The sequence below is a fragment of the Gambusia affinis genome, linkage group LG06 (assembly GCF_019740435.1).
Source record: "Gambusia affinis linkage group LG06, SWU_Gaff_1.0, whole genome shotgun sequence".
Classification (NCBI taxonomy): Eukaryota; Metazoa; Chordata; class Actinopteri; order Cyprinodontiformes; family Poeciliidae; genus Gambusia; species Gambusia affinis.
In genome coordinates, this window is record NC_057873.1 from 4,224,146 (window position 1) to 4,243,097 (window position 18,952).

General features: G+C 38.2%; 3 protein-coding genes across 6 annotated transcripts in view; 2 read left to right on the forward strand and 1 right to left on the reverse strand.

Annotated features, from left to right (window-relative positions):
- The window catches only part of LOC122832911 (claudin-4-like), a 50,450-nt gene extending 32,040 nt beyond the window's left edge, over positions 1-18,410 (reverse strand). The window contains exons 1-4 of one of the 4 annotated variants that reach the window (XR_006370886.1): positions 17,857-17,932; positions 16,959-17,090; positions 11,602-11,746; positions 7,284-7,380 (exon numbers count right to left, since the gene is read on the reverse strand). The gene's annotated coding sequence lies outside the window, so the exon portion shown is untranslated. Of the gene's footprint in view, positions 1-7,072; positions 7,175-7,283; positions 7,381-11,585; positions 11,747-16,958; positions 17,091-17,856; positions 17,933-18,294 lie in introns of those variants that run through there. The other 3 variants (XR_006370885.1, XM_044120144.1, XM_044120143.1) reach the window with 3 other exon arrangements.
- Positions 482-2,003, forward strand: LOC122832912 (claudin-4). The gene has a single exon (XM_044120145.1). The coding sequence runs from the start codon at positions 1,053-1,055 to the stop codon at positions 1,728-1,730; it is 678 nt and encodes a 225-aa protein (XP_043976080.1). The 5' UTR covers positions 482-1,052; the 3' UTR covers positions 1,731-2,003.
- Positions 9,542-14,434, forward strand: LOC122832917 (claudin-3-like). The gene is made up of 2 exons (XM_044120152.1): positions 9,542-10,087; positions 13,585-14,434. Exons 1-2 carry the CDS (start codon positions 9,607-9,609, stop codon positions 14,235-14,237), a joined length of 1,134 nt encoding a protein of 377 aa, XP_043976087.1. The 5' UTR covers positions 9,542-9,606; the 3' UTR covers positions 14,238-14,434.
- Positions 18,411-18,952: the final 542 nt, after the last annotated feature.

Consider the following 18,952-nt stretch of genomic DNA (forward strand, 5'->3'; position numbering starts at 1 on the left):
TACTAAGGTGTTTGCACTGGAAACTAAACCAAATATAAATGGTAACACTCATTGTTTTTGCAATGTTTCCTCCATTTGGGAGAAATGGAGAAACATTGAATGTGCACACCTCCATTGGGCTCCATTTTATATCCCAACTTTAGTCGCCCCAATGGGTTAAACGCAGCACTATCAGATTATTTCACTATAAAATTGGGAAAACGTATATTTATGAGTAAAATAATCTGCCACTGGAACAAGTACCTTCATTCTTATCAATATGAAGGAATTATTGACTTAAAACAAACTAAAATAATTACTTAACTAAAGAATTACTAGTAAGTTAGTTTTGTCGAGACAAACTGGACAAAAATACTTTGTAAGATTTTGTGTTTTGCAATTGTTGAAAGACTGTAAAAGCATCCCAAGTCTTGCTTTGATATTTTAGAAAACATTTGAACTAGAAATAGGATTGTAAACTAAATTATACTTCTACCAGAGAATTTGGAGATATTAACTGTTTAGTCTGTTGTAAAATTGGCCAAATCATATCACTATATCTAGTTGAACAGTTACTTGAAATTTATTTTTGTCTATTTTTGGGTGTCATAAGATATTTGAGGTAGAAACTAGATAGAAACTCTCTTTAACACAATTTAAGTCGCCCCGATGGATTAAATGTCGCAGTGGGAGATTATTTCACTTAAAAATGGGGGGAAATGTCATAAGATAAACAATCTGCCATTGGAACTAGTAGTCTCTTTTTTATCAATAGTAAGGACTTACTGACTTAAAGAAAAGCTCCTATTTCTTGCTGAAAAGTAACTTCCAGTTAGTTTTCTCAAGACAAAATAGACCAAACTCCTTGGTAGGATTGTGTTTTTGCAGTGTACCAAAGTTTAAAGGTGAACCACCTGAAGCTGACTCCACCTTCAGACCTCCAAGCTGTAAAAGGAATCCGTTTCTCCCTCTCCTTCCTCCACGCTGAAAGTCCTCCAGCAGCAGAGATCCGGTATCGCCTTCGTCTCCAGACACAGAAGGCCTTGTGTCCCGCCGAGCCTCGTCCTCCCACCATGTACTCTGCAGGCCTGGAGATCCTGGGCATGATCCTGGCGGTGGCGGGCTGGCTGGGGGTGATGGTGGCGTGCGGCCTGCCCATGTGGCGCGTGGCGGCCTTCATCGGCCAGAACATCGTCATCTCCCAGGTGATCTGGGAGGGCCTGTGGATGAACTGCTCGGTGCAGAGCACGGGCCAGATGCACTGCCGCGTCCACGAGTCCATGCTGGGGCTTCCCACGGACCTGCAGGCCGCCCGGGCCTTGGTCATCGTCTCCATGGTGATGAGCATCGTTGGAATCGGCTTGGCGGTGGCCGGTGCCAAGTGCACCAACTGCAGCCGGGACGTGAGCAGCAAGCCGCGGCTGGTGGTGGCGGCCGGCGTGACGTTCGTGGCGGCCGGGCTGCTGATGCTGGTGGCCGTGTCGTGGACGGCCCACGCCATCGTGCTGGGCTTCTACGACCCCATGCTGGAGGAGACGGGCAAGCGGGAGTTCGGGAACGCGCTGTACTTTGGCTGGGCCGCGTCCTGCCTGCTCATCCTGGGGGGCGCTCTGCTCTGCTGCTCCTGTCCGTCTACAGCAGCAGCAGCAGCTGCAGCGCCGAGTGGCGCCGTCTCCGTAGCGCCCAGGGCGGATTACTCAGCCGTCAAAAGCACTTCGGTCAACGGATACACCAGGAAGGACTATGTCTGAACGACTGACATGACTGAAAGTGTTTGTGGATATAAATACAAAAACAGAGAATCTTACCAAGTGTTTTCCTCTAGTTTCTAATGCAAAACTAAACAAAACTAACTTACAAGGAACTTTTCAACAAAACAGGAGCTAAAGCTTTGAAGATAAACTGTGATTTAAACTATTTTATAACTAAATTTAGTCATAAAAATCTAATTTTGATTCAGGACCATCGTTTATTGTTTAGTCTAAAGTTTTCTAAAATATCAGATTCTTAATTAAAATGATCAAAACAAGCAAAAATTGTGATTTTTTTTTTTTTTTTACAGTTTTTTGCAACAACTGCAAAAAACAACAACAAAATCTTACCAAGTAATTTTTCTCTAGTTTCTAGTCAAATATTTTAGCACACTTGAATAAAGACAAAACTAACTTACAAGTAACTTTACAGATAGATTTAGGAGCTTATTCTAATAAAATTATTCCTTAATATTAAAACACTTAATATTGGAAAAAATGTTTTGTTACAAATAAAATATCAGTGGAACTAGAAGTTTTTCATCAATATTAAGGAATTATTTACTTAAAACAAACTCCTCTATCTTGCTGAAAAGTTACTTATAAGTTGGTTTTGTCTTATTTCATATGTGCTAAAACTAAAAATACTTGGTTAGATTTTCTGTTTTTACAGTGTACTTATGGACATTTTGCATGTAGATTTTGTTCCTATAAACTTTTTGTTTCTGAGATTGTAGCTTTTATTTAAGACTGAATTGTTTTTAAAATGACTATTTACTTCAAAACTTTGAATTTTTCATGCAAGTTACTTCAGTACACTGTAAAAAGACAAAATCTTACCAAATATTTCTGTCTAGTTTATATTTACACTTGGAATAAGACAGAACTAACTTACAGGTAACTTTTCAGCAAGATTTAGGAGCTTGTTTTAAATCAATAATTCTTAAGAAAAAAACACAACATGGGAAAAAATGTCTTGATATCAGTGAAATAATATCCCAGTGGAACTAATCAATACTTTTTAATCAATAATGAATTATTATTGACTTAAAATCTTGCTGAAAAGTTTCTTCAAAGTTAGTTTTGTCTTTCCAAACCAGCTGAAACACGGAGTTCCTTTAAATCCAGGCTGTTTAGAGTTATCTTTGATTAGTAATAAGTGAATCATTGATCAATATATTTGATGTGAATTTGATTGATGAGTTTTACATTTGGCCAAATGTCATGTGTACTAACTGCTTCATAACTGATGACTGCATGATGTTTTTATGAAGTGAAGCACTTTGAACTGCCTTGTAACTGAAATGTGTGAAACAAATAAACTTGACTTTATTTAATTCAAAGTGAACTGAGATATTCTACTTGAACTAGACCAAAAATACTTGGTAAGGTTTTTACTTTTGTGCATTTTGTTCCTAAAGATGGAAAGATGTTCCTGTAAAATGTTTTAATCTGAGATTTTAGCTTTTCATTAAAACTAATTTGTTACTAAAATTAAAAATTACTTAAAAACTTTGATCTTTCTTCAGTACACTGTAAAAACATAAACTCTTACCAAGTATTTCTGTCCAGCTTCTATAGCAAATATCTTATAGTACAGTTGAAATAAGACAAAACTATCTTACAATTAAAATTTTGGTAAGACATAGAGTTTGTTTTAGGTAAATAATTTCTTTATAATGATGAAAAAGTTATAGTTTCACTGGGAAATTATTGTGCTTATGATATGGAAGAAATGTTTTGTTATAAGTGAAATAATCTGCCAGTGGAACTGGAACTTCTCATCAATATCAAGGAAATATTTACTTAAACCAAGCTCCTATATCTTGCTAAAAATGTTACTTGTTAGTTTTATCTTAATTCAAGCAAACGAATATATTTTCACTAGAAACTGGACCAACAAACATGTCGTTGAAGAATGCCTTTTTGTACATTTTGTATGTAGATTTTGTTCCTAAAAATGGAAAACCAGGTTTTTAATTCTGTGATTTTAGATTTTCTTTAACTCTAATTTGTTATTAAAATGAATACTTTCTTGCTCCAAATTACTTGGGTATGCAGAAGCTCGGACACGTGCCAGGCCCGTCGGTCAGCAGAGTCTGACCAATAAGAGCGGTTCTGGTGCGAGCCAAAATTAGGAGTTTTATTTCAGCGTAAGTGCAGGTAGAGAACAATGGGGGGCTTGTTTCCCAGGAGCGCCTTCTGCTCTCCGTCCATTGTGACCTGTCCTCCATTTGCAAGGCGAAACTAAGAGATAAAGGTCTCCATCTGTTCGGAGGGGGGATGAAATTTGGACTGTAACTGAGTCCGAACTGAGACACAAAGGGTCTATTGATCAGTCGTTTGAAATTGTTTACCTCATCCTCCTTAAGGTGCCGTACAACAAAAAGCATCCAGAACTTACAGAAACATGAACATAAAAATAAAAGAAAGTGCTTCAAAAAACTCATATATGTTGAGATATTGAGATAAAACAGAAGCAAAAAGCTTCGTTTCAGATTGAACTGCACCATTTTACTTCCTGAAAGTCACACAAATGAAGCCAGAAATGCACTGCAAAAACACAAAATGTCACCAAGTACTTTTATCAGATTTCTTGTGCAAATAACTTAGTACACTGGAAATCAGACAAAACTAACTGACAAGTAACTTTTCAGCATGAAATAGGAGCCTGTCTTAAGCGAATAACTCCTTAATATTGATGAAAAAGTTTGAGTTCCACTGGTAATATTCTACTATGCCGTTACCTAGCAACTCCAGCCCAGCCCGTTACCTAGCAACCCAGTTAAAGTTCTACTGGCAGATTATTTTACTAATAACATGGAAAAAATGTCTTATAAGTGAAATAACCTGCTAGTAGAAGTAATACTTTTTCTACATCAATATCAAGGAATTATTGGGTCAAAACAAACACCTAAATCCTCCTGAAAAGTTACATCGAAGTTAGTTTTGCCTTAGTTTCAGTGTACTAAGATATTTGCAGAAACTAGATTTAAAAAAATACTTGGTAAGATTTTTTGTTTTTGCTGTGTTTATAGTGACTACAAAAACACACAGCAGTGAAAAGCTAGAGGTAATTAATTTAGCTCTGACTCTTCTGAATGTGGTAGAAACCTCCATTCAGTGACCACAGATGATATTTAACTTTCCTGTGTAGACATATCTTCATGATAAACAGAAAACAAAAAAATCAGTTAGAAGTTGTGCCAAACCCACAAAGTAAGTACCTGACATTTAAGAGGAAGCTTATCGACAAAGTCAGTCACAAAAAAATTTATGTAAAATATGAGAGTAGAAACCTCAGACTTACTGAACTCATTTAGGAAAGTGAGGAGTCCTCAAGCAGCAGTAATGAAGTATATCATGAGGATTTAAATGGACGTTTAGACAGATATTTTAACACAGCAGCTCAAGCTTAGCTGTAGAGATACAGTCCCTTTACTCCTGAGGTTACCAGATCCTGGAAAAATCTCCATTTTGTTTTTCTTCTGGTTTTAATTCACTATGACAAAGGACACTTTACAAAATGTGATTGCAAACAAAAGCTTGCTAATACAGCTATCTAGTTGCTACCTCTCTGACATAAAGGCTGGCTATTTGGTTAAAAATTATGATTCACCATTTATTTTAGTAGTCTTGCCAATTTCTGCTCAGTTTGATGCACATTATTCTTTCTTAGTGCACAGTTCTATAAATTAAATAAGCAAAAGAAAACTCACTAATTAGCACATCGGTTATATAATCTTTCCCAAAGTATTCATTCAACTTCTCTTATCAGCTTATTAAAACAGGGCATTTATTAGAAACGAATTAGAAATCGTACACAATTTAATCAGTATCTTAAATAAAAATATATTAAACATTTGCTTACATAAGCAGGTGTTTATGTAAGACCTGCTACAGGTGCTAATAGGCCTACTACTATTAATCCCCTTCCGCATTTGTCATGCCAACAGTTGCATTCAGCTAGTGATGGTGAGATGAAGCCTCATGAGGCATTGTACCACTTGAGCCAATTGGTTCGAGAAAGGGTTCATTTCTTGAGGCTTCATGTGCACACGAAACCACCTAGTGGCCAGGTGTACAATCACAGCCAGCTGTATCTTAACACATGTGATGCATTGAATTTTTGTCTATTATGGGTCTTGAGAATGACTTCACAAAAGGTGTACATATGTGTACAATAAAATATTGTTTGAACAATAAAATATTGTTTGAATGTATTCTCTGTGTGTAATTATTCCCAAAATAGTAGTGTTGTGATATGGCATGTTGTGTAATAATGTTTTTCTGTGACTCTAGAAAAATGGCATGAGCTTAATCAGGCAGAGGACAGTGAAAGTGCTTGTGGAACTAGGGAGGGGGTAGTGAATAGGCTAATGCTTGTGTAACTTGGATGATTTCATTCATTTTTATTAAGAAACAACAATTTCTCCACAGTTTTAGGTTTCAAAGGATTTCTCTTTTTTGACACTACTTCTCCAGCCTTTGAAAAGACACGCCACATGGCACAGATAATGCCGGGTGCATAAATAAATAAGTGCAAGTTTGTACAGATTGGGGTACAGTGACCGATGATTATAGTATAGTATATAGTATAGTAATGAAATACCTTGGCTGGGTGAAGCTCCAGTTTCCTCCCTATTCTCATGCAAGGCACGGTAGTGTCTTAGCATGGATGAGGTGTTATTATTGTACCCCAACTCCTTGGTGCACAATAAACACCTCACCTTTACAGAAAATAAGAAACAGTGAAAAATACAGTTCCTCATAAGCAAACCTAATGCATCTGCAAATGTTCAGTTCACCTTACCTCTCGCTGGCTCCATCCTACTCCTATCCTGTCTTCGCGCTCCTAAATCTCCTATCTATCTATCTCTCTCCTAAACTCTCCAAACACCAAACTAACTGTCTCAAACTAAATAACCATTATCCAAACTCTGCTATCCAAACTATCAAAACTCTATCCACTCTCTCAACTGACCGCAACTCGCCTACAACAACCCACATTTTGAATGGAGCCTGTGGGGTTTATAAAGCTGTCAAACGCGACAAAATCTGAGCCATTTCAAGCAGTCACGTGGTACAGCCAGCGGACGTCATCGTTTTCGGCTCCTCCCCTAAATGAAGCAAGCCTCGATACGCGCTTTACGGAAACGCCCCCTCCATTACTCGACACACGCCTCGAAGCCTCGGCTCATCACGTAACATCACTACATTCAGCTAATTCGGAATTAGCTCGGTGCTAATTTAGCATATTTGAAATTAGCTAAATCCAACTCAACTTAGTTATTGGTTATTATAATCAAGCAAATAATGCAAAACGTTAAAATATTACTCACTTAGTTAGCTGTACACAAATACAGCTTCGTGGATCGCATGCATCGCGGATTCCCGAACTTTCCAATGCCATGGCCCCGAACAGCATTAGCTTCTGGCCAATACTACAAAACAGGTGAAGAAACATCGACTTTTAGAAAGATGTTGTCTCACTTTTATTCACTAATTAGTAATTATTAGTCGTTTAGCATAAATGTCGTCTCTTGCCTTCTGATTTTTGTAGCCTTTCATAGCAGGGCTTCCGACGGTTCTTTTGTCCTTTTCTTGACAGAAACATTTCGTTTCGCGCTAGCTGTGCTAGCTTGAGGAGCTATTTGACAGCCAATCAAAAAGAAAAGCACAGCAAATAACGTTTCAAGAAGTTATAATAATTTAAGATATATTTTTTAATAAGGGTTAAAAAAGATTAGGTTTTATGATTTAAAAAAATCTTAATATTGTTTGTTTTAAGTAAATATTTTCTTAATTTTAATTTTAAAGGTACTAGTTCTATTGGCAGACTCCTTAATTCAAAACAAGTAAGTTTTCCCTTGTTATATGTAAAATAATCTACATGTGAAGCTAAAACTTTTTCATCAATATCAAAGAACTGTTGACTTTACTGTTGAGAAATTAGACCAAAAATACTTTGTAATATTTTATGTTTTTGCAGTATTATTTCTCATTTGAATTTTGGTTTGTTCTTTTGCATTTATCTCCCTGTTTAGTTTATTTCCTCTGTTAGTTGAAGTTGTTCCTTCTTGTTGAGTATGGGATGTGTTTGTTAGATTTAGTATTTATTTCCATTATTGTTTAGGCTCCATTTTTGTTCTGTTTCATTCATTTACTCCCCTTCAGCTGCTCGTCATTTCTTTGTCAGTCTCATTCTCTTCCTTCCTTTTGACTGAAACTTATGGAGCATTTCTGAAACTAGCAGACTCAAAAGTTTCACCTGCGAAGGGGAAAGTGATAAGACCATCCCCCAACCATGTGCACACAGAGTTTCATCAGCCTCCACCACACCGGCTCATTCTCTATTTGCCATTCTTGTCCTTGGAATCCTCCAGACCCACGTCGGTGTGGACTTATGGGACTTGTATTTATTTAGCTTTTTGTCATTTTGCAGGTTTCGAATGTGTCCCCAGTGTAGTTTATTCACAGAATGTTTACCAGACTTTTGTCTTGGTGTATAGTTTTTAGTTATTTTATGTTGTTTTTCATTGTGATTTCATTGCTTGTCATTGTTAGTTGCTTATTTGCAGTTTGTAATTTTGTTCTTTGCTGGTGTGATATGAATTTCCCCATGGTGGGATTAATACAGTGTGTCTACATGTCTGGGCCTCTGCTGCTTCTAAAAAAATACCCAGATGTTTTTGGCAATAAGTTGATGTTTTTCGGTGTTTGGAAAATAAGCCATTTCAAAAACCCTCTGAATGTAACGTGAAAAACCAGCAGGCACTGCCTGTTACCTAGCAACCACAGCAGAGCTCTAGCACATTTTGTTAACTGGTTTTACTGCTGTAAATTGCAAAAACAAAATCTTACCAAGTATTTTTGTCTAGCTTTTAGTGCAAACGTCTGACTACACTTCAAATAAAACAAAACAAATAAGTAAGTTTGAAGCAAGATACAGGAGCTTGTTATTAATTCCTTAATACTAATGAAAAAGAACTACTTCTATAGGCAGATTGTTTCACTTAATATTTGAAAAATACATGAAATTAGTATTTTTTATTATTACAGCATTGTTGAATTAAAACAGGGTCCTGTATTTTTTCTGAACGCTACTTGTAAGTAGTCTTGTCTTTGTTCAAGTGCACTAAAATATTTGCACAAAAATAGACCAAAACCACGTGGTAAGATTTTGTGTTTTTGGAGTGTATGACCCGTACAATGGCTGCTGGAAAAGACAAGTGTTTTGTTGTTGACTTACAATCCAGAAACCACTTGCTGCATTCTTGTTGGTTGTGCAGGAGGCTCCACCAATGCTTTTCAAAGATGTATGATTGTACATTTACGCATCTGTTTGCAGCCATTTTCACATGCAAGTGTAAACATTGAGTTGGGGCGTGGCCAGGATCAAAATATTCTAAATTAAAGTGACAGAGGCCCTAAAACAGCTCAAAGTAGTCTGAATTGAGCAGACTCTAATCACATCATCTCAGAATGATTTTACTAGCAAAACATGTTTTGTTTTGCTCAAAGACCCGACTTGTTCTAGGAAGCATAATATGTCACCTTTAAGGTGATTGAATGTGATTCTCAGCAGCAGCAGAGGCTTTTAGTTTGCTGCCTACTTTCAGTCATTCATTTTCTGTTAGGTTTTAACCACTCTACACCCGTTTACGCCCCTCACCCAAGCAGGTGGGAGTTGAATGATTAAACTGGAGCTGTTTACATTCCAAGGCCGAGCTTTCCACTGTTCAAACGAGAGAGAATTTGAATTCTCCAATAATCGAGAGGTTCCGCCTTCGATTCCTCCCTCAAAACAACCTGCTGCTTATTAGATCACCAGATCCGTCGGCGGGTGCTGATCGTGGAGGGGATTTCTTCAGACATGCCATCAGCGGGATTTGAGCTGTTAGGCGTGACTCTGGCTCTGCTGGGATGGATCTCCGCCATCGTTTCCTGCGCCTTGCCCATGTGGAGAGTGTCGGCGTTCATCGGCGTGAACATCGTGACGGCGCTGACCATCTGGGAGGGCATCTGGATGAGCTGCGTGGTCCAGAGCACCGGCCAGATGCAGTGCAAGGTGTACGACTCCATGCTGGCTCTGAGCGCCGACCTTCAGGCCGCCCGCGCCCTCACTGTCATCTCCGTTGTGTTGGGGGTTCTGGGACTCCTGATGTCCGTCATGGGGGCAAAGTGCACCAACTGCGTGGACGAAGAGGCGGCTAAAGCGCGGGTGATGATCGCCTCCGGAGGGGCTTTCGTTCTGGCCTCCCTCACCCAGATAATCCCCGTGTCCTGGTCCGCTCACGCCATCATCACGGAGTTCTACAGTCCGGCCATACCAGAGGCCCAGAAGAGGGAGATCGGTGCTGCTCTGTATCTGGGTTGGGCCGCCGCTGCCTTCCTGCTCATCGGAGGCGGCATCCTGTCCTCCAGCTGCCCTTGGGGGCCGGAGAAAAAGTACAGAACGCCCTTCTCCCAATCCAGATCGGTGGTACCGAGCGGCTATGACAGGAGAAACTACGTCTGAAGCGACATCTGCTCCGCTCTCACGCGCCGACCGACGTGTACCAACTCCGGACTCCGGAAACAGAACCGAAAAGGACAAAAACGTCTAAAAACTGAAAAAACTAAATCTTACCAAGTATTTTTGACTAGTTTCTTTTGCAAATATCTAAAAACTACTTTAAATAAGACAAAACTAATTTACAAGTAACTTCTCACCAAGATATAAGAGCTTGGTTTAAGTAAATAATTCCTTAATATTGGTTTTATAAAGTTCTAATTTCAGTGGCAGATAATTTAAATTACAACATGAGAATATAAGTGAAATAATCTGCCAGTGGAAGTAGAGCTTCTCATCAAGATTAAAGATTTATTGATTTAAATCAAGCTTTTTCTTGCTTAAAAATTACTTTGTTACTTTTGCCTTATTTCTAATGTAGTAGGAATTTCCACTAACTCCTGCATCAGTTTTCTGTCTTTTCTTTTTCTGTTACATTGGAAGCACTGAGACTGAGTAAATATTGTAACAGGCATATGGTAGAATTAGTGATCTCATTAAAGTTTCTTTTAAAGTAGTCTAGAACATTTGTTTACGTTTTGCATCCAAATGAAAACAAAAATTGTAATTTTTAATGAGTTCATCTGGAATGTCTGCATTTTAAAATGTTGTTGGCTTAATGAAGTGCTGTCAGAGAATAATCCTAAATATTTGTAATGTTTGTTGATTTGATTTGTATTTCAGGCAAACAAAAGTCACAGAAATATTTCACAGGCTCCACTTGTTGCCTTTTTATATGTAAAACCTGCATTTTGAGCCCAAGTCGATCTTCTATGGTGGCTCTACTTGTTTAAATTTAAAATCTATTGTAGAAATTTGTAATTTTACTTACCACAGTTCTAAACAATAAAGAATTTTGAACAAATACTTGTTGCGTAAATGTATTGATGATCCAGTTTGATCAGGAGATGCTGGTTGGAAAACCACCAAACCAACCGAAATATACGCTTTCGTTGTCATAAGATTATTATTATTATTTTTTTATTTTTGGGGGGGTGGGGGGAGGGACGGCATTGTGTTAATTTCTTAAAAAAAAATTTCATGTTCTTGTGTTTATATAGCAGAAAACTAATAAAAATATTTTGAAAAAAAAAAAAAGTTCCTTAGGAAAGGTGAAAAGGTCTTAGATTCATTGGCAGATTATTTCATTTATAACAGGGGAAAAAAATATTTTTTTATAAGTAAAATAATGTGCCAGTGGAACTACTTCTCCCAGAGTCAGAAACAGAGGAAAATAACTTTTTAAAAGCTGCTTTCAAAAGGTAAAAGAAGTGATTTTCTTCCTGCAAGCCCAGACCTACAGTGAGGCATGTCCACCTTTCTTATCCATGAGTTGACTTTGTGATAACCGGTCAGTGTGGGCAGCGCTCCACAGGAGGCAGCCATCTTGGTTGGATTCAGTCAGCAGAATGGCGGCATTCCTCTGGAAACTCTCCAGACTCCGGAGAAACTCAGTGGCATCCTGGAGGCAGACAGACTCATAAAAATCCCCCAAAATCCACTGCTAACTTTCACTTCAGCTGCAGGAATCTGATGTTTTCTTAACTGAAGGGAATGATGAAACTATTCATAGTTTTCAATGTTAAAACTGCAAACTTTCACATGTTTGTTTTTATGGTTTTATGTAATAGACTTCATTAAAATAGAAAGATTGAAACCTTAAATAGCAACAACAAAGAACAATTTGTAAATCTTGCTCTAGTTTCTCAATTCTGACTCATGTCTTGACTTTGATTAGACCATTCTAATGAATAATTACACTGAATCCCTGGAGTCCACGCAGCAAAGACAGAAAACCGCACTATATATTTTTGGTCTAGTTTCCACACAAATATCCTAGTACAATTGAAGCAAAAAACCTACAAGTAACTTTTCAGCAAGATATATGATGGTTCTACTTCAACAATTTCTTAATATAGCTTTAAAAAGTACTAGATCGTCTAGAATTATTTTTATTCTCTATTTTTTCCCCCATTTTTTTTGAAGTTAACAAATCTGCCAGAAATTTTTCATCAATATTTAGAAATGACTAACTTATAACACGTTCCTTTATTGTGCTGAAAAGCCACTTGCAAGTTAGATTTGTTTTATTTCAAGTGTACTGAAGTTCTAAAACCAGACCAACAATATACAACTTTGTGTTTTTGCAGTGTACCAAAGTAATTTGTAGCTAGAAAGATGAGAAGTTTGAAGTAAGCAACGACTTTAGTAACAAATTAGTCTGAAATAGAGACTAAAATCTCAGACTTGAACATTTTATAGGGACCTTTATTGATTTCTGTGAACAAAATCTACATGCAAAATGTCTTTGGGTACAAAAAGACATGTTTCACTGCAAAAATACAAAATCTCACCAAGTATTTTTGGTTTAGTTTCTAGAACAAATATGGTAGTACACTTGAAATAGGACAAACCTAACTCGCCAGTAAGTTTTCAGCGAGAGGTAGTAGCTTGTTTTAATTAATAAGCATTTAATATTAATTTTTTTTTAAAGTTCTAGTTCCACCAATAGAATGTTCCACTGCGCGTTACCTAGCAACCCCAGCCAAGCCAGCCCGTAACCTAGCAACCCAGTTCTAGTTCCACTGGAAGATTGTTTCACTTATAACATTGGAAAAATGTTTTGTTATTAGTACTTTAAAAAAAAACGTTTTTAAATTTGAGTTATTATTGCTGTAGCTGAAAGGTTCCTTATTTCACTTCTGCTCCAATATTTCTACTACAAACTGACCAAAAATACTTGGTGAAACTTTTGTGTTTTTCACTTCAAAAACATTTTTGGTCTGATTTCTAGTGCAAATATCTAACTTACCAATATGTTTTCAGCATAATATAGGAGCTTGTTCTAAATCAATAATTCCTTAATACTGGCAGATTATTTCACTTATAAGTAAAATAATCTGCCAGAGGAAGTACAACTTTTTCATCAGTGTTAAGTAGTTATTAGCTTAAAAAAAGTTGCTATTGTTGCTGAAAAGTCACTTCTAAATCAGTAATGATTTATTTTGAGTGTATGAAGATATTTTCACTGAAACTAGGCCCAAAACTCTTGGTGAGGCGTTGTGATTTTGCAGTGTACGGCTGTAAAGAGCCTCTTTGTGGCCAGGCCCTTTGTGGTGCTCACCCTGTAAGCCGATAGCAGAGAGTCCTGAGAGTCCCCAGGTCCTTCCTCTCCTCCTAGTGATGTCACCTCCATCCCAGACTCCTCCCCTGCTCCAACCCACTGGTATAAAACGGATACTTTACCAGTCCAGGTAACAGATCATCACACACTCACTAACACTAACTGGGCGACATCAGCAGCCAGTATGTCTATAGGACTGGAGCTGATTGGCATCTCCCTGTGCATCCTGGGATGGATCATCGCCATCGTGGGGTGCGCCCTGCCCATGTGGCGGGTGACGGCGTTCATCGGCAGCAACATCGTGACGGCGCAGATCATCTGGGAGGGCCTGTGGATGAGCTGCGTGGTGCAGAGCACCGGCCAGATGCAGTGTAAGGTGTACGACTCCATGTTGGCGCTGTCACCGGACCTCCAGGCGGCCCGCGCTCTCACCGTCATCTCCATCCTGCTGGCCATTCTGGCCGTGCTGGTGGCCATCGCCGGGGCAAAGTGCACCAACTGCATCGAGGACGAGGCCTCCAAGGCCAAGGTGATCATCGTGTCCGGGGTGCTATTTATTGTTTCTGGCGCCATGCAGCTCATCCCCGTTTCCTGGTCGGCCCACACCATCATCAGGGACTTCTACAACCCGCTGCTGACCGACGCCCAGCGGCGGGAGCTGGGGGCGGCGCTGTACGTCGGCTGGGGCGCCGCCGCGCTCCTGGTTCTCGGAGGAGGACTTCTTTGCTGCTCCTGTCCGCCTCGGGAGACGAGGTACAACAGCTCCAGGATGGCGTACTCAGCCCGGTCCGCGGGCGGCCCGGTTTTAGAGAGAAAGGACTACGTATGAGTGGAGGTCAAACACGACCGGATCCCACAGGAACGCTGAGTCCGCAGGGGAAGGGACTTCAAGAAAACAAGAGTTTTACTGCAAAGACGAAACTTTACCAAGAGCTTTTGTCTAGTTTATTTCTGCAAATATCCCAGTCCTCCTGGAAAAAGGACAAAACTAACAAGTAACTTTCTGGAGCTTGTTTTGAGTCAATACTGCTCAAATGTTGATTTAAAGAAGTACTAGCTCCACTTTACAGCAAGGCATTTTTGAAAAAAAAATCTGCCAGTGGAATTACACTGCAAAAACTCAAAATCTTACCAAGTATTTTTTGTCTAGTTTCTAGTGCAAACATCTCAGTACACTTAAAATAGGACAAAACTAACTCAAATAATTTTTCTGCAAGATAGAGGAGCTTGTTTTAAGTCAAAAATACCTTAATAATGATGAAAAAAGTGCTAGTTCTACTGGCAGATTATTTAACTTAAAACACTGTGGAAAACATCTTGGTTATAGTGAGATAATTTGACGATATTAAAATATTGATTCAGAACAAACTCTTATATCTTCCTAATAAGTTACTAGTAAGTTAGTTTTGTCTTTTTTCAAGTGTACTAATTTATTTGCACTAGAAACTAGACCAAAGATATTTATGTAGTGAAAAACACTAATTTTTACCAATTTTATTGGTCTAATTTTTAGTGTAAATATCTTATTACTCTTTAAGTGAGATACAACTAACAGTTTAGGAGCTTGTTTTAGGTCAATAATTCCTAAATATTGATTTTAAAAAGTATTAGCTCCACTAGTATTAGAAAAACATTCTTCTATAAGTATAAAATATAAAAAAATATCAATTCAATTATTTCTTCAAAATAGTATTAAATCTAAGCAGATTGCATCAAATCATTGATTTGCAGCATTTAATTAATCAATATTAAGGATTTAATTACTTAAAACCAGCTCCTATAACTTACTGAAAAGTTACTTGAAGGTTAGTTTGGTCTTCTTTTAAGTGTAATGAGATATTTGCTAAAAGCTGGAAAAAAGTACTTGGTGGAATTTAGTGTTTTTATAGTGTTGAAACTGTTTATACAAACAGCACGTTTATTCACATTTCTTTGTGCACTGTCATTTTAAAAGTCTTTCACTGTAAAAATTCAGTTTCTTTTATAAGATTGTAGCTTTTTAATGTTTGCAACTGAAAACTGATCTCTGATTTTTATCATCAAAACCCACTTTAAATAAAAAAAAGGATGAATTTCCAGTAAAGGGAGCTCCAGAGCTGTAAATACCAGCAGCAGAAACACAAACAGATAATAACTGCATTCAATACGATTGCTAATTTGTTGTGGTGAAGAGAGATTATGGTGTTTCGAGACATTACGTATTATTTTACAGTGAATCACCTTGACGTCTTAGACACTCACTCCTGTGATATTTATGTTGTTTTTGTTTGTTTTGTTTTTTTTAAATAAAAGTGTCACTAGCTGCTTATTTGTCTGGTTTTGTGTTAACAGTTGAAGCTTTCTGCAGCGAGTCCAGGTGAGAAAATGACCTCGGCATTTATCAGAAATGATGGAGCGTGTGCCGAAGCTTCGTAAGACAAAACCTCGACATTCAATCCCCGAGGACTGCGTTACCTCAAGGTGGCAACGCGGCTGTTAGCGATTAGCCACAAGATCGGTTTTACGGGAAGGGCTGAGGGGGAGCACAGAGGGAGCGGAGTCGAGTTACTCAAACTTTTTATACTGAAACTTCAGTTTTCAGATGTGGACACGTTTTAAAAATGTTACAGAAAGGTTTCAGAGGCAGAGGAATGAAGAATTGATGAGCATCTCACAGTAAATATGGGAGAGGTGCTTAATTCCATATCAGGTTACTCATATCGGTGTCACCGCCACCAGAGGGCCGGCGGTTACGGTAACTACAGATATGGAGACATTTTACTGTAGCAAACTGCACAGCAGGGGGAGGCAGGCTATTGTTCACAATCTAAATTAGCAATAATGGTGCAAATTGTGTTTATCACAAAACATAATGAAAGCTTAAATCTAATAAAAGTTGAAATATTGTAGCACACATGAAATAAGGAACTTTTCAGCAACATGGGAGCTTGTTTTAACTCAATAATTTCTTAACATTGATTAATTTCATAAATCAAGTTCAAAAATACTTACTGCTAAAAAAAAATATTTAAAAAGCACTAGTTACACTGACAGGTCACTGCACTTAAAACATTTTTCCTATAAATGGAATAATCTGCCTGGGGAACTAGAACTGAGTTGCTAGGTAACGGCCGGGGTTGCTAGGTAACGGCGGAGTGGAATATTCTTCTAGTGGAATTAGTGCTTTTTCACCAATATTAAGGAATTATTGACTTAAAATAAGCTCTTATATGTTGCTGAAATGTTAGTTTTGATTTCCACTGTGCTACAATATTTCTACGTTGAACCAGATCAAAACTTCTTGGTTAGATTTTGTGTTTCTGCTGCAGTGTCAGATAATTTCCTCTTCTACTGACTCGCTATAGACCTTCAGGCATGTTTGATCATTGCTAGACTAATCACTGGATCTCTGATTTGCACGTTTAATCCAGGAAACAGCCTCTTTTCTTCATGTGAATAATTTCCAATGAGACCAGCAGGTTCAGGTCGTTTTGAACCAAACACAAAGGAAAGTTGGTGAATGCTGACCAAAACCCCCGAGGCTCCGAAGAAACACTATCTCATCACATACCTGGACGGCTGCAGGAACAGAGAAGAAAGGAGGTTCTGTGAGCGTGTCTTGTCGTGCTCCGTTGATTCTGGCCAAACTCTGCTCACGTGACTGATACTGGGGAATGTGAAGGGCAGGGAGGCGGCCTGGATCCTGAAGGTAGAGGAGGAAAACTCAGCCCCCACCTGTGACTGACACAGACTCACTGTGTCCACTCAGTGGGAACAGAAACTCACCAAACATCCTTCTGCTAGAGTTAAGTTTTTAACTCTCTGTTTTCAGAGGAGGGAAGAGTGGCCAGAGTAGAACTACTTTAACATCTTTTTACTCAGGAAAAAGGAAAAAGTATCCTAATAGTACACTTTTCCCAAAAAGCTACTCAAGTAAATGTAACTAGTTACTAACTGACTGTTGCTGCAAAAGTCTTATTTTAGAAGGCCAAAGATTACCTGACTATCCTAAAAGAGATGCAAAACCTGTGGGTCCAGAGGTACCTCAAAAATGCTAAACATTTGGGCAACGTTTTTTAAGCGTAAATATAACAACAACAATAGCTTTAGCAGCTATTCTTAGCTGTCTGCATACATGCAACGTTAAGAATGGAGTTAATGTGACCTGTGGACTTCTGTGTTGTGTGTGTTATGTGGTGATCGAACAAACCACAAAACACCAAATCTGGGTCTGGAGGCGGTCTTCTTTAATTTAATCTGTCAATCGGGAGATATTAGCAGTAGCATTAGCACGGGCTCCAGTTCTCCAACCCGATTTATACAAAATAATAGTGTCAGAATGCAACAAATGTTATAAAGGCGTAATAGCAACTCAATTGAAAATAACCAAACACCTGTCATTAATACAGAAGGAAAAATAAACATTTGAACAATATAAATGAAAGGATACAATGGATTATAAAACTTACCTCTCCCCAGTGGAACGAGTAACAAAAGGGAAGAGGAAATTAATAACTTAATATTTATAATAGTCCTGGAGGACCCTGAAAAAAGAAGAAGAAGAAAGTAAGGCGGCGCTGGAGGACCAAACCTCTTATAGCAGACACAGACGAACACAAGAATAGACAAGTATAAGCGGACAAATACATTAAAGAAAACATTTTGTGAAAATATACAACTATTAATATAGACCCAGTTACACTAATATGAGGTATTTTTGTGTCTTGGTTGTAAAATATGAGCTTTGTTCTATAAAATTTCAACAACCCATTGAAGAAAACGTTAACTAACATGCATGTTAGCTTGTTAAAAATTAACCTCTTGTTTTACCATAGCTTAGTGGAACAATCGCTAACCAGTTGGCCGTAACGTTACGTAATGAGCTAGTTCGATGCTATGAAGTTTACCGGAAATTGCCTGCGATGTAAACAACCGTCCTCCACTGCAAAGACAGAAGTAGCGAACAGAACAAGATGGCTGCTGATGTTAATTCCATGCTTGGAAGCGTTGACTACACGGACTGAACGACGAATTTGCTCACCTCCTCTGACCCCATTGCTAAAGCTACAGGTAGCGCAGAAAATCGACGTCATCGTTCACGTCTCTCCTTCTGATCGCTGATTGGCCTGGTTGAAATTTTGCCGGAGAAATCAAAGTTAATGGAAGATTAAAATCGAGCGGAATTGTAAGTCAATAGCCAGATTACAGATACATAAAAGGTTTATATTTTTTTGTAATATATTTTAAAACCTCAAAACGAAAATAAAATTATTGTTCAAACATCAATTGTCCATTTTCACATGCCTGGTGCCTAACTAACGTGCAGGTCACCATTACTGGGTTAGATCTGACATTATGGAAAAAAGACAAGAAATTGGTCTGTGTCCACCTGGTTCACCTGACAATCAAAATGAAGAACAACCAATTAAGGATTCACTTTCTAAATGTTTGTAAAAACATATTTGGTATTTTCTCTTCTTTAACTCTTAGAAAAAATTGGAGCACACTCGGCAACAATGTCCGCCAGTCTGTTTATGCTACAAATATTCTCCAAAACTCTAAATT

Excerpts from the sequence above, each read along its gene's own strand:
- LOC122832912 (XM_044120145.1), top strand. The coding sequence starts at position 1,053 with ATGTACTCTGCAGGCCTGGAGATCCTGGGCATGATCCTGGCGGTGGCG.
- LOC122832917 (XM_044120152.1), top strand. The coding sequence starts at position 9,607 with ATGCCATCAGCGGGATTTGAGCTGTTAGGCGTGACTCTGGCTCTGCTG. Across the intron at positions 10,088-13,584 it reads GGCCCAGAAGAGGGAGATCG|CAGCCAGTATGTCTATAGGA; the intron begins GTGCTGCTCTGT and ends GGGCGACATCAG.